Genomic DNA, 22,541 nt, shown 5'->3' on the forward strand with positions numbered 1-22,541 from the left:
GTATTATGATTAATTTAATAAATGGAACATTGACGAGTTATAAAAGTTATTATTGACAAGTATAAAATCAGTAAGATGAAATTACAAACGGCCCAACGGTGGGACGAATTAGTGTATGGAACCTTATAATCTACAATCAATAACAAAAAATTGTTTGAAATCAGTATATAAAAAGTGTGAAGCTAACCTTCTCACAATTTAAAATTATTAAACACCACCAAGTCAAATACATATAGCTTGAAACTAAATTTGAAACAAATATCAGACCAAAATTTTAATTTAGCTTGTATGTTACCATCAAATACATATAGCTTCTTTCCATTGACAAAATTTGTATTTTCAGATATATCATTTCCTAAACACTTTCTGTACATTTCCTAATCTACAAAAATGAGATAATAACTCAAACTAGTTTCTTAGTAAACTTCTTTCCTATTGGAATACGCCAGATCTCTCTAAATCTTCAGGGGATAAACTAGCCGACTCTAATTTCTTTCCTCCAAGAACATTAGAGATAATCACTAACAAAGTTAGGCAAGCGTGATATTCCTCCATCTTCTGTGAATCAGTGAGTTCCAGAGAATGATCCTTCCATGGCAGATAAAAGGACCTAAACAACAATCAGGTTCCAATATGGTTAGTTATGAAGCATAAATAAATACTATGAATCCATTTAAACTTCGTTTCAATAGTAGTAAAATAAACATCCTAGTTCATTTGAGTATGAGGAATTAGAAGGCCCAGAAAATTACCATCTCCAAGTTGGATTAACTTCAGGAGGACACCGTATCCTTGAACTGTGTGATGATATTAAAGTGTCGTAGTCTTGCAATAAATCAGTTTTGCCAACTATAGAATGAAATAAAAAGCATCAATATCTGGCCAGATACAAACATCTAACTAAAATGTCTATTTTGACCTATCACCGTAATTGCTTTTAGTAAACTATATTAAATGTATGAAGTACCATACCTGCAAAATCAGAGGCACCAAAAATCAGAAGACAGAGAGCACATACAACTGATGGTAACACTTCATGATTGACACCAAGACGCAGTTGGAGATAGAAAATTGTTGAAGCTAGTAACTCCTCCGCACCAATATCAATATCATTTCTTTGCCCGGAGGTATTTACAACATACACCAGTAAAGAGGTCAGGGATTCAAAGTTGTGTGTTTCAGCTAATCCCGAATCTCTGCAATAAGATCTTTTACGGAGCTTCCCAATGATTACTGAAGCTGTTAACCAGCGCAGAAGTACTGAAAGTACAGAGTTCTCTCGAAACTCTTCCGTTAAATAATTTCTGAAGAAGTCATACTCCTTGAGCTGCAGCCTTCGTATAGACTCTGACTTTAAAGCAGTTGTAGTTGCCCAGATAAGAAAGCTTTGAAGTCTTTCCTGATTCTGTTTACATAAAAATGTGATGGTTATTCATACCGAATCCAAAAAAAAGCCAGTATAGAGGAAGTATACACTTAATAAGAAGTAGAGGTTTAGTCTGATAATAAAGAAGACAAATCTAAAACGCACAACGATTACAAATGCCAAAAGTTTTTTGAAAATCAACAACTCTTCCACAGGAGCATGATAGACTAGAATAATTTATAATATACGATGCATGTGTAATAAAAAAACCTTATCATATAACATTTCTACAACTTTAAACACTTTCGAATCATGAAGTGAATTTCATTTATTATTTTCATCTTCAATTCATAATATATAAACAATACACTGTATGAAAATCATTTGCATAGGTGTAGCTAAAGTCAAATTAAAATATAAAACATAACCAATCCAATACTGAATTCATTGTATGCCTTTGAACAAACAATTTTAAAATATACAACTGAATCATAGATGATCAAGTATTTATAATAAAAAACAAATTAATGAGATGGGTCAAAGAAAGTACCATATAGAAAATGGAAACATGAGGTGAATTCATAAGTATGGCTTCAAGAGCAAGCTCCGGTTTAATACTTTTTTTGCCTTTATTATACACACTGCCAGTCTGGTACATCTGATACAAGCCCTCAATTGATAGGGTAAAATGTGGCTGATATATTTTCCTTTTCTGAGACAATTTCAACGTTGAAGCAACCATTTGTAGAAAAGGATTAACTAGTAATAAAGTTTCATTAGCCAACGTTGCATCACGGAGCAAGAAGTTAAATAGATTGGATGAAAGTTCTATGAGCTGATCAAGACCGTGATTTTTCAACCACTTGCAGATTCTTCCGAATGAAATAACATCATTGACAACCTAGAAAATAATAGTTGGACTAAATGTGAAGTAAAAGAAATCTGAGTTAAATAAAAACAAATTGGTAAAGTATATCATTTCCAGTCAAAGGAATACATTATACAGCTTTGAACAATTTCGGTGATAACCTTTGTTATGTTGAGGATAATCCAAGCTCATAGTTAGAGAATAATATTCATAGTGGAGCAGATGGGCTGCAACCAAAATATGCTATAGCGGGTCCAAAGATTACAACAATTTGATTTATGTACTTATTTTCAAACTATTAAATAAATAATTTTTTTACTTTTTTATGTACATATAGTTTGTATTATATAACAATAAATTCATTGCTTATCCAAGAAAAATAACAATATATGTATCTGTTTAATAATATTTTATACTCCTTTTTACTTGTTATATAAATTTCTTATCAATATATTATTTATAAATTGTTATTACTATTATTTAACTTGTATGTTAACATTACACCTTGGATATTTTGAGAAATCTGTGGTAATAGTTTGCTAATTCACTCATTCCAAAAAATGAGTGGGGGCATGTTAGCACACTCCATACCATTTGCTAACTAACATTTACTGTGTTAGAAGGAGTAAGAAAATTACACCTTGAGTATATTTGAAGAAATACGTTGTTATAACTTGTTTAACACAATTCTTATGAAAGACAAGTAGGTAAGTTAGCAAATCTCATTACAACCCTCCCCAACAATAGTCATGAGAGGCAGGGCTCTCGGTTGGAAAGGAGAAGTCCAGTCGCACACCATTCAGAGGTTGGAGGAATTGCAAATGGTAAGGAATTTGTTTACAAAGACGAAAAGTGGGGTTTACTTTACCCAGTTGGGATTTATGATTCCACGATTGAACATCAAATCACAATCTCACTTTCCAGCAATATTGAATACAACCTAGCTTTCTAGAGGGTGCTTGACTAATACAGCCATGCAATCTTGCAAGTTAGAGGGTCAAACTGCTACTCTTTTATCCTCTTCATCAATATGTTCGATGGCTTGCTAAAAAAATATGTCGGCTCACAAGTCACAATTTTAGAAAACCCCAACACATTTGAAAGGAAAATGTTAACAGAAAGCATTAGAGAAACAAAATAAATTGCAGGTAATGATAGGGGGAGGGGGATTACAAACTGTGTGAGAATAAAACGCTTACCTTCAATGCCACCAACACATGTTTCAAGAAAAGTTTATTGTCATCTCCATTAAGCCTTTGTCTACTAACTGAGATGAGAGACGAAAACCATGAAAATAAGGAACAGTGTTTCACTAGATGACTGGTAATCTTATGTGATTTAACAGATTTCTTTATCACCTGCAGAGTAAATAAAATAGGCTCACTTTATATTGGTAGAGGACAAGGGAGTAGTCACAGTAAGAATCTCACAAGAAAAATAGCGTATTTCATCATACTCCAAACCATGAAGTATGAGTTTGGGTAAACAACTTAATAAGCACAATTTAGCCCTTGAATGCCCATTTCTTAAAGGAGAAGCACCTAACAGATAATGTGATTCTGGTATGCCCCCTCATTTTAATACCTACTAAACTAAAAGGGTGAACATTGGACAAGCTAGACAGTAACCACAGCATTGTGCTAAAGTGTGTTGCTCCCTCCACACCACGGCATGCTCCCTGCACCTCCTCAAATTCTTTTATTTCCAATTCTATCCTTAGGTTAAAGGTTAATTTTTTTTACTTTTACCATGAATTTTTAATTTATTTTTCAAACCCTAACTTTACCTCATTCATATTCAGTAGCTGCACCCCACCCCCATGTCAACTCAATCTTTTTCTACCTACTTGTATCCACGTCAAATATGGGCGTGGGGGTGGGGGTACAGCTACTGCGTTCAGGGAATATGAAGAAGGTAAAATTAGGGTTTGAAAAATAAATTAAAAATTTGTGATAAAAGTAAAAGAGTTTTAACCTTTAACCTAAGGATAGTTTTGGAAACAAAAGAATTTGAGGAGGTGCATGGAGCATAGCGTGGTGGTGGAGGAAGCAACGCTCTGTGCTAAAATATCACAAGAGGTTGTCAAACTCGAGAGTTTACGTAAACTCGTGAGAGTCCAGTAAAGTCGACTCGTAAACTCGTAAGAGTTTACTTTACATAAAAAAAATATTAGTTCATAGATGATGCTTAAATCTAGATATGTCTACACTTCTCGAAACATTTTTACTTCTACTTTTAACTGAGAAAGATACTTGGATTAACTTCTACTGAATTTGAATTTGATGCGTTTCTGGACATAATGAGATAAAAAATTTCACTACAAATATAAAAAAATAAAATGTGAGAGCTTAAAATGTTGTGGCAGCAAGGGTTTTTCAACAGTGCAGCGAACTTTATTTTTGAAAAATTAAATAAATGGTGCAGTGCTGTAAAATGAAACCCATTAATATTGTGCTGTGAAATACTTTGCTGTTAAAACATAAAATCAATTTAGACCCCAAAAACCTCTTGTGATCACAAGTACTTTAAGGTTCACCTTTAATAAACCCCAAAACTTCTTCCTGCCAAATATCATTAGTTTTGTTTGATAGTAGAAAGTCATCCATCTTTTAGAATGCCCAGCTGCTAGATAAACATGTACATTGTCTTCAAACTTCAACACGTTTTATGGAAGTTGCATGTGTCCAACTTAATTGGAATGGTATAAAAACTTCTGTACAAACAGCCTCCGAATGTGTTAGGAATAAAAGAGGACAAAATTAACCTAATATCAAACAGTAAGGCAGGGGGAAGTGAGGTCGAACGGTGTGAGAGGAGAAGCCGAACGGTAAGGCAAGGGGCAAGTATAGACCAAACGGTATCAAGAAGGGAGGAGGGAAGTAGAGGCCGAACGGTAAGGTAATGGAGAAGTATAGACCGAACGGTATCCATAAGGGAGGATGGGATCAAAGGCCAAACGGTATATATACGCTAGTACCGAACGATAATTAGTAGAAGCAGATTGGGTTATCAGAAATGATAGGGTGTGAGAAGGCGACACTATAAATAGTCTTCTTTTGTTTCTGTTCATTAGGTTATTTTATTTTGAGTATAGACTGGGATATTTGCTAGTGGAGGAAGATAGGCTTCCTTGAAGGAGATTACACTTGTAATTTTCTATACTTTACAAAATCTGTTGTTCTAGTGTTTGAGTGAGAAGAGAGCATAGATTTAGGTTACTCGCATAAAGTAACCAAACAATTGGTCCGACCTACTGGATCTGTGAGAGACAGGAGTGAGATGGAGGGAAAATTAAACGCACTAGAAGGAAGAATGGTGGTGATGGGTCGACAATGGCGGAAATGAAGGCGGAGGTGCAAGCGATGACTCTCGCATTCCAACAAGCTTCAAGACGACGCACCAGGAACCAGCATAAGAGATCTGAAGGAAGACGTGATTCCGTCACTGTTGGACGCGAACGACGATAACCGGAAAACTCGGAGGAGGAATCGGAAGAAGATAGAGGAGAAGTTCGACGCAGTTGTAGGAAGCGCGTTGAACTACCTACATTTGAAGGTGTGGATCCCACGAGCTGGATCGCACAGACAGAGGAATTCTTCGATCTCTAGAGCGTGACGAAGAAGGAGAAGATGAAGCTCGTCTATAGATGCATGGAGAGAGGTTTGGCGAGGTATTGGTTCCGCTTCTGGCAGAAGAAAACCAGGTATCCGACTTGGAAGATGTTCACCGACGCTCTGACACGAGGTTAGGCAGACTAAATCGGGGCACCACTTGTGAGGAGCTGGCGGCGGAGCGACATGAGGAGAGCGTCGACGAGGACATCCAGGAGTTTGAAATTTTGGTGCCGCAAGCATCTGGAAAACAAGATCACTCCTCACTTTCTGTCTCTGTCAATCTTGGAGCTTGCATTATAACTGGTGGTGGAGACGTGGGGGAAGGAGGTACGACATGGGAAAGATGTAACTCAAGGTCGGGGACAGTCGCGCCGACGGAGACGTATCAGGGATCGTCGGAGGGATCTGTACACGGGCGGAGGACAGAGGACAGGAAGACAAAGAAGAGGAGGTAGAGGAGGGTCCCGAAATCGAACAAAAGACCATGGAGTTATCTGTATTCTTTGCAGGTGGTGTAATGCAGTTTAAAATGTTGAAATGTAATATGTTTTAGATATAGACTCTTTAGGAGTCTTCTATGTTTTTCCTTTGTTTTCACTGTTCCTACTTTCACTGTTGATTATGTTTGTATAAGTATGATTAGTGATGTATTAGGAAAGAAGAAGAAAATAATAGAGGTTTTGTTTTAATCTCTTTCTCTTTAAATATTCAAGTTGGCATCAGAGCCAACCACCGGGGCTCTCTGTCTGACTACCGATCGCCGCCGCCACCGCCGCCGCCGCCGCAGCCGGTGACTCATTTTTTCAGGCGAAGTTAGGGGTTTTGTGCGCCTGCTCGAGCGCGACCCATCCCTGGTGGTCGATTTCCCTGTTTCCGCTGCACGCGCCGCCACGCGCCTCCTTCCTCCGTCAGACGTCAAGCGCGTACTGTTCACGCGCCGCCTTATCCTTGCCGGACGATCATCGGACCACTGTCGTCCTGTTCGTCTGACTTTCTAGAGCTTCTTTTGGCTCTTATTTTACTGTTTCAGGGGCTGTAATTGATACCTAGGGTTTCCCCCTCAAGTTGGCTCTTATCTTTTACTGTTTCTAGATCTCATTTTTGATTCTGGACTCCAGATTCTTCTTACAGATCTGTCATGGCATCTTCTATTGGAATTAATTCCTCTCTATCTGCTACTCCGATCATCACATCTGCAAAGCTCAATTGGAGAAATTATTTATCATGGTCTTCTGTTGTGGAATTGTGGTTTCTTGGTCAAGGACACCATGATCATCTTGAACAAGACATTTCTATGATTCAAGACGACGAAAAATCCCAATGGCAAAAATTGGATTTTCAGTTATGTGCAATTTTGTGGCAGTCAGTTGAACAAGAAGTTCTAGATATATTAAGACCCTATAAGACTTGTTCATCCTTTTGGAAAAGGGCACAAGACATATTTGCTAATGATGTACAACTCTGTTTGATGCAACTCAAAGAGCAGCATCTCTAAAGCAAGTCAATCATGACATGGTTTCTCATATAGCAAAGGCTAGGGCTGCTGTAGAAGAATTAAAGAACTTCTTTATAGTTGATTCATTAGAAGGGATCAATAAAAAGCTTGACAAGTTTTACATGGTCCTAATTCTGAGAAGTTTACACTCAGATTATGATCATGTACGTGATCAGATTTTAGCTGGTGATCAAATCCCATCAATGGATGGCTTAGTTACTCGACTTCTTCGAGTACCTACATCAGTGAAAAATGAGAATCCAATTGAGGTTATTGAAACATCAGCCATGACAATACCCCAAGGAAGAGGAGTGCCACAAGGGAGAGGAGGAGGCAAAAGCAACCGAGGACGTGGTGGTCGTAGTATACGTCCTCAATGCACATATTGTAACAAAATAGGTCATACTCGGGACAAATGTTTTATTTTACATGGATATCCAGACAAAGTTGCTCATGTTTCTAAAGCTGGTGATCTAGAATCCAGAATTTCAAATGAAGAATATGAAGAATTTCTCAGATACAAGTCTGGAAAATCATTTAATCCTGGTCAATCTTCTGCCATGACCAGTGTGCCTACAACCAACCTACCTAAATCTGTGGAAGGTCATAATCCATGGATTCTTGACTCCGGTGCCTCTGACCATATCTCTGGTAACATTTCTTCATTTTCTTCTATGTCTTCTCCAAAAATTCCCCATCTTATTACTGTTGCCGATGGATCGAAAGTGACATCTCAAGGAATTGGCAAAGTTTCCTTATCTCCTTCACTAAATTTAAATTCAGTTTTATATGTTCCCCATTGTCCATACAATTTAATCTCCTTGAGTCAGCTGACTCGTTCCTTAAATTGTTCCATAACCTTTACTGCTAATTCCTTTGTTATACAGGAACATGGGACAGGTCGTCTGATTGGAGAAGGACATGAGTCTCAAGGACTTTATTTCTTAAAATCTTGTTCTTCTGTTTCCTGCTTTACTTCTTCATCCCCAAAACTTTTGCATGATCGTTTAGGCCATCCAAGTTTAATTGACAATGGGGCGAGCAATAGCCTTCATTCCACTAGATTGGTGGAGGAATTAGGGCTGAAAAGTGAGGATACGCACGCTTATAATGTATGTTTAGGTGATGGGCAGAAAAAGTTGAATAGGGGGTGCTTTATAGGAGTTTCCGTGGGGTTGGAGGGATTAGGAATAAGAGATAAACGTTATTTTTGTGAGTTGGGAGGTGTGGATGTGATTTTAGGAGTTACCTGGTTGGCACCCCTGCGAGAAATTAAAAGAGATTGGAGACAACTGAGTATGAAGATTGCGCAGGAAGAATGGAAGACAACAGTGGAGGGTTTGAGGAGCAGAATGTTGGAAGTAAATAGAATCCAGGAAGAATGGAAGACAGTGGAGGAGGATTTGCCACCACCCAAGCCTCCAAACTTGAATTGGAGGGCGCCACCTGGGAAGGAGAGCATTACGTCAAATAATAGTTCCCTGACTTCAACCTTGAGGACAATGTTGATTTTGAGGGGTAGAGTAATGTTAGGAATAAAATAGGAGGGAATTAACCTAATACTGAACAGTAAGGCAGGGGAAAGTGAGGCCGAACGGTGTGAGAGGAGAAGCCGAACGGTAAGGCAAGGGGGAAGTATAGACCGAACGGTATCAAGAAGGGAGGAGGGAAGTAGAGGCCAAACGGTAAGGCAATGGGGAAGTATAGACCGAAAGGTATCCAGAAGGGAGGATGGGATCAAAGGCTGAATGGTACTATAAATAGTCTTCTTTTGTTTCTGTTCATTAGGTTATTTCATTTTGAGTATAGACTGGGCATATTTGCCAGTGGAGGAAGATAGGCTTCCTTGGGGGAGATTACACTTGTAATTTTCTATACTTTACAGAATCAATAATACATACATACATACTTTCATTTCTGTTGTTCTAGTGTTTGAGTGAGAAGATAGCATAGATTTAGGTTTACTCGCATAAAGTAACCTAACAGAATGTCACAACAGAAATATAAGTTTTGAGCTTTGACTAATGAATTGTAAAACTAAGGATTTAAACCAATACAATTCAACAATTAAAAAATGGCACCTAATTTGTGATTCGATTCACAATATAACAACCAAGTTGAGTAGAAACACAGCTTTGAGTAATTTTCAGTAATGCATACCACAAAAAGAGATATAAACATACTCTAACACTACCACTTGAAGTACAACTATAGAAAGATAGGAAAAGAATAAACAAATTTTAAGAATGTGTTTACCTCAATAATCAGGTTCTTTGACTCAAAATCAGAAAGAGGAGAGACATAAAAGCTCATCAGGGTCTCAAGGATAGAGTTCCTGATATATATCATGGCATCATCATCAGAGTTCAGCCCCGCACATAAAAGCCGGAGGATCCAAGACCTCTCTGCTTTAAAATTGACAGAGGTACTCCATAAGAAGTTATCAAACATAGGGATAACCTGCAAAATTGAAGCAAATGGAACATAAAACTAAATTACTTTTCAAACCAAAGCAAAAATTTTCTGTAAAGAAAGAAACTCAACAACTTATGTCATACCCTCATATTCAACTTGGAAGAGTGTATCAAAAATGTACTTATAGCAGCATAATGATCATTTGCTGGATCTAACAATACACAAGATGCCTCTGCAGCAAATAAAGAAATAACTGACGGGATTCTTTGCCATGGCTCGTCTATACTATTTTGAACAGAATTTAATAGAAGTCGAAGTCCCATTACATCCTTCCTCTTTTGGCATTTCTGTAAGACATTTTTATTGTTAATCAACAATAATCCTTCAACAAGGAATATATGCATATATACAAAAGAAAAAACATAAAAGCAATCACGAATACAATATAAAACTTGAATTCCATAGAAGCCTGTTTAATAATTTTGTATTCTTCAATAAAGCATCACTCAGAGAACACTGAAGCTACAGATCAGCCCCTGGAAAATGCCCAAGCCCAATAATACAACAAAATTGATTTTGGCCCTGGTTTTCCAAAGGCCAGGGATTCTAGGCAATGGTTTAGAGGCTTCCACAAGCTTACTTATAGTCTCAAGATTCTCTAGATGATCTTTCCCAACATGCTTCTTGGACAAAATTAAAAGAAACAGTAAAATTGTCAATTTTTTTTTCCATTGGAGATCCTACAGTGATGGGTGTGGATATAAGTGACTCTTTAATGAATCTAGGATAAGCTCGGATGTCATCTTATCATTTTTTGTGTGGGCACAACTCAACCTCATGAAACCTGTTTCTAGTAATAGGATTGTATTCCACTTATATATAATAATTTAGTCATAATTTTAGACAATGTAGGTTTTCAAATACTCCTTCGTACCAGGATTAGATATCTCAAGCATTAGGATTACAAGATTTGAAATCTATTGGTAGTCCAATAATGGCTAGATAACAAGTGACATGATAGACATAACAAAACTACTAGAATAAGCTTTGATATTATCTTAGAATTTGAGTTCTAGACTTAATTCAATCTTTTGTAGAATGAAGGTTGTTCCCCACTGATATACCATATTTTGGTCATATTTCTAATTGATATTATAGGCTCTCCACCACTTTCCATATCAGTAATAAAGTTTTCCCACTATATGATAGGACCCTAAGGGTATATGAGGAGGAAGAGAATTATAAACAAGACATGGTGGTTAGGAGGAGGGAAAGTTAGTTAGGTTGTCGGGGTAGGTATGTTTGGGTTAAGGTGTTAGCTATAAAACGGGGGGAGACTGTCTCAAGGGGAACACGTTTTTGGTTGTAAAAGTGTTTGACAGGAATAATACATCCTGTGTAAAAAATTGCTTCCTTGGTGGCTATCGAACATTGTCTTCTGTTCTTCAGAAATCAATACAGTTTACTGTTTCTGTGAGTTGTGTGTGTGCTGTGTGCTAACAAAGGGTATCTTGGGTTTCTTGCTGCCAAGAAACCTATCACTGTAGCATGGGCAAAACAACAAAGAGACACTATAAACATTACCCATTCCCAAAGCACATGTAAAAGAACAAAATACCTATAAAAATAGTGATACTTTTATCTAATCAACTGATCAAATACAGTAATACACTGAAGAATTCACCAAAAATACACTGACATATCAAGCATCCTTCTTGCCAAAAACATTTGAAATGAATCGTGAGAAATTGCTCCATGGGAACTGAACAGTCAACATACAAAACATGGAAGTAGGCAAAACAACCTGTAAAAAAAAGGATCAAATATTTCGCATCGTTGTTCTGGCCAAAATATTTGAAATGGATCATGACAAACTGAAGGGAAATGAACAGTTATCATACATATTTTCACAAATCCAGATTAGATGATTCCATAAAAAAAAAAAAAAGTAGCTCTACATATGGAAGTGAAGTATTAATAATATAAAAAAAAAGTAAGCTATCACTTCAATTTTGAAGAGGATGTAGAAAAAAAATCTCACATTACCAAAATTAAATTTTATGAGATGATAAAATAAGCACAAACTGATAAACCTGTTACCAACCTCCAATGCATTCTTAAATTTATCAAGAGTGCCATAAGCTAATCTTCTTATCCCGTTGTCCAGGGAAGACATGCTAACAAATGCTACTGCAAGCAACCCTGACCCAGCAAACTCCACTGGCTCTATATAAGCCTTTGAGAGACTATAAATTGAAAATCGCAATATAAATGCAGGATCATAACGTTCTCTATCTTCAACATGAGAATAATGTACCTGTATGGGATTTAATGAAGTTAATAAACATAACGAGATATAAACTAGGACAAGTACAAAACTACAAACAGGAAACATAGATTCAGGCAGGCAAAAACATGCTTAAACCTTTTTCCTGATAGTATCTGGTTCAATCTTGTTTGCAGATGGTTGCTCATCGGAGATACTTCTATCAGAGGGAAAATAGAGAACAGTTGACACACATATGTCAGGGTCAATTGGAAAGTTGTCTCCGTGATGGCTTTTGTACCACTCTTCAATTGTTTCTGAATCTAACTTGACATTCTGAGATAACGGGCAACTCATAGACTCAATTTGTTGCATAAGATTGGATATCCCTATATCAATCCAGCTGATTGTTGCACCATAAGAGTGACGAAGAAGTCCATGCAGTTCTTTTAAATTTATGTCAATATCATTTTCATAATCTGAATCAGTTTGGCGATCCTTTATCCATAGGAGTATCCGTAGCATTCTAACAATTTCTAATGGTCCACTTGAAAGCACAGTTGTTAGCCCTGTCTGTTTCAGGTCACTTTCACAATAGTCAAGAGAAGGAATCTCAAGACACTTAAGAATGCTGGATACAGGCTTCAAAAAGGAACCTGCTGGTTTGTGCATAGAATGGAGAGTAGGGGCAAACTGAGAATGTGCAAGCAACAACTGAAGATATAAATCAAATGATAGCCTCCCCTCGTTAAGCTGTGATAATATGACCCGGAGAGCTTTCATTGTTGTAAAATCACCAAACCTATAGAGAAGAGCAGATCTGATTAATTGCTCAAGGAAGGAAATGGATGGCAACTGAATAAGATCATTTTCCATTTTCCCAACCAATTCCAGAATACTATTCAACAAAAACTCTTCCATGAGATTATATAGCAATGAAATATTTGTGCCTTTTGCAGTTCTAGATTGATCAGAGGCTGAAGAAAATTTCTTCACAATAAACTGCCAAATGTCCACCAAAGTATTTATAAAATGCATCCTAGATTTTCCTATTTTGCTTTGCATTTTCACTGAAACATCTTTCAAAGCCCCACCTGCTTCTTCATGGAACAATAATATTTTACAAAGTGATAACTTTGCAACAACACGATTGATGATATTCAAAGACTGACGTGGAGAATAATTATCAATAAATTGACTTTCACAGTCAATCAGGTCATCGTGTGAAGCAACTTTTGGGCAAATGGATTTAAATAATTTTAATCTCTTTTTCAGTTTTATGGAATACCCATTAAGAGCAAAGTGATACTGCAACATATGAATTGATTTTCCTAGAAGACTGTGATCAATAAGACAGAGAAGTTCTTGAACAGATGATGGAAAGAATTCCCCATATTCTTCCTCAAATATATCTTTAGACAAAAAGCTCCTCCATTGACTGAAACCTTTCAAGAGAATTTTTGAATAAAAGTAAGGTATAGGTTTGCAATCTTTGTGATTCTGTCCCCAAAAGCTATTGGAAATTAAGCTCAAGTATGACAAAGAGGCCGGTAGAAGTAGTATATACTGATCTTCTGAAAGAGTAAGATCAGAGATATGTTCCATCCCACCGATATCATTATATAAAATTCTATTCACTATACCCAAAAATGAATGCCCAAAGACCAATGAATGCAGGGAACTCAATTCAGTAAGAATACGCAAAAATATAGCTTTCTTAGCATTTATCTTGTAAATGCAATGGGAAAGGATTTTCAATGGAGTAACCATTATAATTTTCCACATGATCAACAGCAGAGGATGAAAAGTTTCTTGCTGCATATGTTTCTGCGTATACAAGGCATTGATAGCTTCATGCAAGCATCTATCAGCACTATCTACTTCAAAACATAGAGAATAATCCACAACCTTGATGTAAATCTGCTCAAAAATATCAGTTTTCATATTCTTTACATCCATCCCCCAAAACAAATCATAAGGTGCCCTGTTTTCAGATGACTGCTGAAAATAAATGGACAAAGCACTGAAAGCATCAGCAGCTAAGGAACATCCAACAGATAACAGAGATTTCTTAATTGGTAAATCATTCACTTCAACTCTACTGAACATCCAATCCACTAATTCAAGGAGCTCAAAAGGTGATAAAAATCGATGCAAAGTATGTAAAGTACACAATGTTGGAAGGAGAGTCATCACATCTTCAGTACGAATGCACAATTCAAATCTATCTCTGACATCCAGAAATAATTTTTGTTGAAAGCCTTTAAATTCCTTCACAAATAAACTACCAACATCTTCAGCTGTAGATGCCCAAAGGTGGGAACCAAATAAAGACCACATGTGATCAAGAGTCATTGATAATATCTTTAGAATTGGATTACCAAATTTGTGAAACCCCTCATCAGATACTACATTAAGCATATCGAAACCGTCCTCCAAATTTCTGTTTGCAATGTTCTGAAAACTTCCCAATGAAAGAGATAATGACATCACAACACAGGGATGAAAAAAAATGGTTTTAATCACTTCTTTAATGTTATGTCTTGAACAAAAAAAATTGTTCATAGAGCAGTCAGAACAACTTTCTGGGACCAACAATTGCACTAACAAGCTACCTACAAGCTTAACACACACATTCAGAAGTTGTTCAATTCCGGCCATTGGGTTAACTTTGTAACATAACTGAATCCGATGAGTCCAGAACAGCACGAGTTGCAGATTGGGAAGGAGCAAGCAATCATTTATGGACGGGGATAATTTATGCAGTAACAGCTCTTGTATTTTAGATAGCTTTGATATGTAAGGACCACTCATACACATCATTGCAGGAAATATCACATGAAAAGGTGCCTGTTTCAGAAAGATACTAAATGTAACAGCATCAGCTTCAGAAGCATCTAAAAGTTGGCTACAAGTCAGAGACTCTGGATACAATCTATGATCAGAATTCCCAACAGGAGCAGCATTTTGACTACCAATACCAAGATTTGACATGGCCATATCCAAACCAGCACAAAACATAGCAGGCCACAACTTTGTAGCATGGTGAAGAACACTATAATCCAGAAAAAGTACAGACAATAAGAGGGAAAAAGGAACTCCAACCAAGTCACGTGGAATGACCACATGCAATGGCATATTTGTCAACATTTTACTCCCATCTTCCAATATAATGGAGGATATGAAAGATATTGTTGTTTCAGCAACTGCATGACTAGACCTACAATTCAACAATCTATTTACACTACCAAGCGCACTTCCCAGAGAACTATCAGGAAGGACAGATTCTTCATTGTTAGAGAAGATGCAATAATTCCGATGGTGTAATATGCTCTCCACAAAGTCCAATAAATACTTCAGTGGCTTCCACTGGGGAAAGACTTCACCACATTCATAACTGCCACCAAGTCTCTCTGTCAAGTCTGCATGAACTAAAGCAGATAACAATTCAGGGTTGACCTACCAGAAACACAGATCTAACATTAGATGTGCACAAACTGCAAACTAAAAGTAAGCAAAAATGTCCAATGATGAATCATGTACCTGCGTTTGCAAGAGATACCTGACTGTACTGCAAGTGTATAATAATACCACTGATTTTTTAGGCACAGAGCAGGATCCTGATTTAGGTCGGATCACCTTTAGACACTTCTCCAGCACACATACGACAAAAGGGCTAAAATGAGGTGATAAATCTGGAATGAAACCACGAAATCAGCAATGAAGAGCCAAAACTTTCTCCATAATTTTGGTAACATCAGATGCTAACATTTCTAAAGAAATGACAAAAAAAAAACTAGTAGATACTGTGACCATAGAAAATGATAATATGCATATTTCATAGCTCTACAGAAAGATAATGATCCTATGAATTTATAGAACCAGATTAAAAACTCAGGCAGTACAACAAAAAAGGAAAAGAAGCAGCATATGATATACACGATTTTAGAGTTAACTGTATACAAAGAAGTAAAATATGAGAATATAGAACTGATCACCTGTACTGTCTTCCAAAATATGGGCATGACTTTTAAGAATATTCCAATATTTAACTAAATTATTCCCAAATGTAGAAACAGCATCACACAAGAATGATATAACAAACAAAGTAAAATTCTGCAATGCATCAGCCTCCAAGATTTTGACAGGGGGTTTCCTTCCATTATAACCTGGTAAAAATAAAAACCATGCTTCTATCTCATGAAGGTTCCCATCAAAACCGCCAGTACTGAACATAGCTGCCAAGGCCAGTCTGTACGCCAAATCCCTTGTTTCGTTGTATGGTGAAAACATTAACAACTTAATGAATGGTTGTAGGTATTTGTACAACATGGGTGGTGTTCTTATAGGAATTTCATTGTCAGGACACCATTCAATGTATTCCGCAAGCAAGGACAACACTGAGACCTGCAGATGCCTTGTTAATTCCAAGGGGCTTTTAAGAAGACTCTTGAAAGTTTCAAAAGAACTATCCAAAGTGAAAGGAAGAGAGCGCTGCAGAGGAAAAAAGGAATATAAGATGACATCATGAATAATTGAATAACCTAGAAAAATATAAATTTACACAAAAAGAAAGTAACAATTACACCAGATTTCATTTCCTTTATTAGGATAGTGAAACAGTAGGCTGACCCATTAATTAGTGAGGCCTACGTAGATGCAACAAGTACATTTCACACAACAGTATGATGTTTTATTTTAAATTCAATTTAAATTCAACTGTTCTGCTACATGTTCATATCTGACTACTCTGGAGTAAAGCATTTGGTTCTTAATAGAATTTTCCCAAAAGAAGGCAAAAAAAGGCAATGAAATTGAGATACTTCTAAAATGACAAGAATTATAGTTGTAGAGCATACTCAATCTCAAAATATAACTTTGTCAACAGTTAGAGTTAAGTGAAAAATGAAAAACCAAAAAGGTAAACAACTAAAGTCCAAGTCATACCTAGTTTAAGCACTAAATTTATATTTACACTTGACTTTGTATGAATCAAATTAATCAATGCTAATAAAAAACCTAGAAACACAATCTTCTATTAGTTGAAATTTATTTAAAACAACTCTTAAGGATGATACAAAGGAATTAGAATGAATTTGAGAGAGTGTGTGTGTGTTTCCCTCTCTTGGGATTTCATATTTATAATAACTTTAGATGCATCAAAAACATCTAGGAACTAGATCTAACACAAAGCACATAGCACCTTTCAATAAATCCTATTTAAGGCTATTTATTCTGACACTCCCCCTCAAGTTGGAGCATAGTACATGCCAAACTTGGAACAAATAAATTCAATCCAAAGACCTCTCAAGGAATTTATTAATACATCATTTCATGTGAAAAACTTGGTGCAGATTTCCTTGGACAACAACTTTACCTGAATAAAATATCAATCTATTTCAATGTGTTTAGTTCTCTCATGAACACTGGATTGGAAACAATGTGGAGAGCACACTGCTTATCATAATACTTCATCAGTTGAATGTCAAAAGAATCTAGTTCTCGTAGAAATTGTTTTACCCAAATAGACTCACAGGTCAGAATACCATTGCTCTAAACTCAGCTTCAGTAGATGATCAGACAACAACATTTTGCTTTTTGCTTTTCAGAGAGATAATATTTCCTCCAAGCAAAACATAATATCATGTAGTAGAGAGTCTATCCATAGAAAAATCAACCCAATCAACACCACAATATCCAAAAATTTGAGAAATCTTCATAAGGCAGTTCTTTTTCTGGAGCCTTTTAGAGAAATCTTAGAATATGAATGACAACATTCAAGTGATACGATTTTCATGAATTGACTCATAACACCAACTGCAAAGGACAAACCTGGCCTAGTAATGGTGAAATTAATAATTTTTCCAACCAGACTTCTTTATCTTTTTGGATTAGAAAAAGCTTTTCCCTGCCATTAATTTTTAATTTGGACCCATAGGAAAATCCACTAGTTTACAATCAATCATATTTGTCTCTTCTAGGATGTCAAGAGCTAAAATGGCACACATTCAACGATACACTGTTATAAGATATCATTGTTCCTAGAAAAACTGAAAAGATTGAGGCATGTGCCAAGTGCCATTACAGCTCTAACGATTAAATTGGTAGGGAAAAGACCAAAAACTAGTTTGTCTCTAAGGTATTGAATGAGATATATCAAGCAATGATATACATCTCATTGAGGCAATTGAGTTCCCAGTGCACAGAGAAAAACTCGCTAAAAGTCTTGAAAATCAAAGAAACAAGAGGGTCAGGCCATCATCAAAACTCAAAAATATAAGTTAAAGTATCCTTAATTTACTAAATTAAACAACACAGTACTCCAAATACCAACAGAATAGCAAAATGCTGAACAGAAAATTGTCTAAAGGAAATATGTAATAATACAATTCAGTAGAAGTATTTAAATTTGCCTTTTAGTTTGGTTTGATCATGAGCTATTTTTCTGTTTACTTAACAGTATTAGTGACACCCAATGGCTTGAATAAAATAAGATTATAAAAAAATGAACATACACGGTAATATCTGAGAGCATCAAGAAGTTTAGACAGTAGGTATGAGTCCACGTCTGTCCATGTGCTAATATCTAAGGAATGGAGGTCCACACCCCAAATTTCCCCTATGATATTCATGAGATACACTTCATCATCCAATGTATCTGCTCTTACTCCAATATCAACTGCTTCACTGTTGTCAGTCAAATCAATATCAGGAGTAGAACTTAGCCCAGCAACAACTATATCTATATCACCACTCTCTGAAGTGTCCAGTTTTAACTTCTTTCTCCTACTGCTGTTATCTTCATCATGGCATGCATCCCTCTTCAAAGTTGAGTTACAGGCTTCAGAACTGGCATCTAAAGAGGAAAGTAGGTTTAATAAAACCTGCAGATCAGGAAGAAAAGCCTGAACATAATTCTGAATTTCATCCTTGATAAACATCACATGCTGCAAGACTGGATTGCTGGAACTAGAATTATGATTCAAACCACCAAAAAGAGAGTCCAGCAATTTCAGTAACTCCAGAAGAAGCCTAAGAGTACCATGTTTAACATAAGGTTCAGTGTGAGGCAATCCCTTATTAAACACAGGCCTGCTGAATGGACGAGGAAACAGGCACTTCACAATACTGTGTAAATCCATATTATCTAACAACAGCCCTGGACCATTTGATTGTAAATTTGCAAATTCCTTAGAAATGCCATTACCAACCAACGAAACCAATTGAGCTGCCACAGATATTGCCGGAATCCTGAAAAATATATCAGTCACCATCAGTAAACAGGGTATATACATCAAAAAAATGAAAAATTAACATGTACATATCAAAGAATAGCTAGCAACGCCATTTTCTAACTCTCTTCTAAATATCATTGGCCAAATTCTCATGCTAACCGATAGGATAAATTATTAGAAATCTCAAACCACCACACATACTTGGTCCAATCAATCTCTACGTGAAACACTTAATTTATGGAAAATGATGAACAACACTCAATAACGTATTATGTAGAGATTGATTGAGACCGTGATAGTCCCACAGATATCAAACGGTTGGCTAATTCGTTTTCAGTTTTAATCTAATATATTGGGAGACTATTTGACTCAATTATTATATTGCTATCATGGTAACATTACTCATAATCATGCACATAAACATAATAAATAACAGCAACAAAATTCTGGTAAACAATTCTAACCATGAAGAAGACTTGAAATTTTCAATGTTGTAAGGAAACTCCTTCAAATACAACAACCCAAAAGAACCCTTGGCCTCAACAATAGCCAAAAGCAAGTCCCTATGATGTTGAACCTCCGTCACCCGCAACTTCTTCATGAGGTCCAATAACCTCTTAGTATTGCCCCTCAACCGCATTTTCGAATCCGGCATCAAACCATTACACGGATCAGTACAAACCCTAACTAGCACCCCAAACGCAACCTCAGCAGCATCACCACCACTCTCCCTTCCACAAACCTCAACCAACTGCTCCAACGTGGCACTCCCAAACAACACACTCCGAAGCCCCGGAGGGACCAACGACTCCACAACGAGAACCCTATCTCTCAACACCGTCAACACAAACACTACAGTCTCATCATCATCGCTTCCCAACCCTCTCAGAACGCCAGAATACATCTCTCTCTGCTGCAAAATCCACCGCAACAGCCCCGGCTTCCCGACCTCCAAAAACGACACCGCGAATCCAACAAACGACTTCCGCAGCAACCCTACCCTCGCCTCTGGTCTCTTCCTCCGATGCTCCGACGCGATCCTCCCGAACTCCGCCAGCTTAAAATCGAAGCTCTTCGAGACCTCCGACGCCAAGCTGGCGCCACGCCGCACAATCGACGCCAGGAGCAATAGCGCCGCCTTCTGCCGGCGCCACTCCTTGCTGCTCACCTCCTTGTGGATATCACTCAACCGTTCCGCAATCAATAACCGCGCAAATTTATCCAAGTCTTTGCTCACGCTCACACTCTCCGCGTCGCTAGGGTTGTACTTACCTCCACTGTGGTTGAAAATCGCTGAGATTAGGTCGAACACATAGTTCATCCCTTGCTTTCCTTCGCGAAGCTTCCACGCCTCGAGAAGCTCCGAGCACTTCGGGGACCCACGCACGTACTCTCGGAGTATGTCGCCGCCGTTCTCAGACTTCAGAAGCTTCGTAAACTCTTTTGCGCCGTCGGAGCATAGCTTTATCTCGAGCGAGGTGATTCGGTGAAGCAGTTCCTTCAGTTTCGCTTCGTGGCTGACGTTGGCCTGGAATGTCAGAACCGCAGCAGGTTCCGCCATAGACGCGGCAGCGGAGGACGGCCGAGTGATGGAGGTTAGAGCGCCACTTCGCACCCGCCACTCTAACGTCTAGTGTTGTTTACTCTGTGACTGTTTTGCGCCGAAACATACAGGTACGTAGGTTAAACCCTGGCACAAACGACGTCGTTTCACCTTGTGATTTAAATGTTAATAAAACGAGAAAAATTATTAACAAAATTCGAAAATTAAAAAATCAATTTTTTATCAGTGAATTTTGCATTTAATTATAAAAATATATTAGATTCAATTCAAACCAGATTTATACCATGGATATATTTTATTTATAAATTTATGATAACATGTGCACTTATGTTATTGTTTTTAAAGATATATAAAATTATTTATTATTTTTAAAAAATATATTTAAATAAAAATATTTTTTTAATAACTATTAAGTTAATATTTATAAATAGATTAAATATATTTTTAATCTCTCAATTATATTTTTATAAGTCAACTATCTATTTTTATAGGTCTAGTCTTTTTTTTTTAATTTTGTTTCATTTTCATCCAGACTGTCAGATTTAATCTCTATTACCAAGTTAATTCTTTTAGGTGACTGAGGGTGTAACCTTTGATGACCTATGTACACACACCACACACCTTGTAAATACTTACCTTTATCCCTCCCATCCTGCGAGGGGCTAACCGAATGGTAACCTATGCTGTCGGACGAGAGCTATAGGAATTATAGCCCAATTTAGCACGAATTCATCACAGCAGCTCCAAAACACAATTCTAGTAAAATCAATTTCGATTACTGTCTTCTTCTAATGCTTTTGTGCCTCGAAAACCCTATTTAAACTTCACTAACCCTATTCCACTCTGCAAATTTCCCCTTTGTCCCCTAAAGAAAACAAAGCCCGCAAATTAGGTTTCCTCGTTGCGGACCAGATTAAATTCAGCAGAACAGAATACTGCCCTGGTCTGTTGGTGAACGGACGAAGGGTTCCGGCGAATCAGCGTTTATAGTTTATCAGAAATTTCCTAATTGAGTTGCAGCTTGTTGTTATCGCACGGTCTGTTTTTTAATTGAAGATGTGATCGTTCATTTCATTGGGTTGTCGCGGCAGAGGAGGGAGGCGGGAGCATGCGGACGTGGTGGAGGAGGGCGTTAGGTTGAGAAGACGCTCGTGATCTGCGACCACGTGTTCGAGTTAAGATATACACGGCTTGAACTGTATTTTTTTAGAAACACAAATTTACCTTATTTATATATAACACATTAATCATCTGGTAATTTTGTTTGAACTTATCTATTTATAATTTTGTTTCTGATATGGGTTTCAAGTGCCTTGATGGTAGCCAGAGAATTTGTGAAATATTCTGTTATGTAGTAAGATATTTTTATTATATAAAATATCTTAGATATTTTAGACGGTTAAGTAACTAACCACATTTTTAGGTAAGGTGGTTATTTTTATTTTGACTTATAAATACAATGACAGGGTCAAAGTCTAGGTACGTTCTCTTTTTGTCTAGAGACCCTAAATAATATTTCAGAGCAGTATCATAATTACTCTCTTGAGAGCTGAGGCTCCATAACTCACATCTGACTTGAGCGTCGGAGTATCTTTGCACGTACCTCCCCCTCCTTTGGCGAGTATGAACAACAACAATTGGAGAGGAGCAAGCGTCCCAGACAGCCAGGAGCAACAAAGACACACCGGACAACATTTACACCGAAACATTTTGGCGCC

General features: G+C 37.1%; 1 protein-coding gene across 4 annotated transcripts; it reads right to left on the minus strand.

Moving 5' to 3' along the window:
* Nucleotides 1-248: 248 nt before the first annotated feature.
* LOC108318920 (uncharacterized) lies at nucleotides 249-20,928 on the minus strand. Of its 4 annotated transcripts, none has more exons than XM_052878755.1 (13): nucleotides 19,724-20,928; nucleotides 18,540-19,275; nucleotides 16,194-16,518; nucleotides 15,568-15,719; nucleotides 12,184-15,483; nucleotides 11,863-12,075; nucleotides 9,902-10,105; nucleotides 9,600-9,803; nucleotides 3,434-3,592; nucleotides 1,917-2,267; nucleotides 973-1,405; nucleotides 753-849; nucleotides 249-610 (listed from the first exon to the last, which is right to left on the minus strand). In XM_052878755.1, exons 1-13 carry the CDS (start codon nucleotides 20,818-20,820, stop codon nucleotides 433-435), a joined length of 7,449 nt encoding a protein of 2,482 aa, XP_052734715.1. In that variant the 5' UTR covers nucleotides 20,821-20,928; the 3' UTR covers nucleotides 249-432. The 4 variants fall into 4 exon arrangements, with proteins under 4 accessions (XP_052734715.1, XP_017405398.1, XP_052734717.1 ...); XM_017549909.2 differs by having other exon boundaries at nucleotides 16,023-16,518; XM_052878757.1 differs by lacking the exon at nucleotides 19,724-20,928 and having other exon boundaries at nucleotides 16,023-16,518; nucleotides 18,540-18,908; nucleotides 19,067-19,227.
* Between the last annotated feature and the right edge of the window lie 1,613 nt (nucleotides 20,929-22,541).

The sequence above is a fragment of the Vigna angularis genome, chromosome 6 (genome assembly GCF_016808095.1).
Source record: "Vigna angularis cultivar LongXiaoDou No.4 chromosome 6, ASM1680809v1, whole genome shotgun sequence".
In the NCBI taxonomy this organism is placed as follows: domain Eukaryota; kingdom Viridiplantae; phylum Streptophyta; class Magnoliopsida; order Fabales; family Fabaceae; genus Vigna; species Vigna angularis.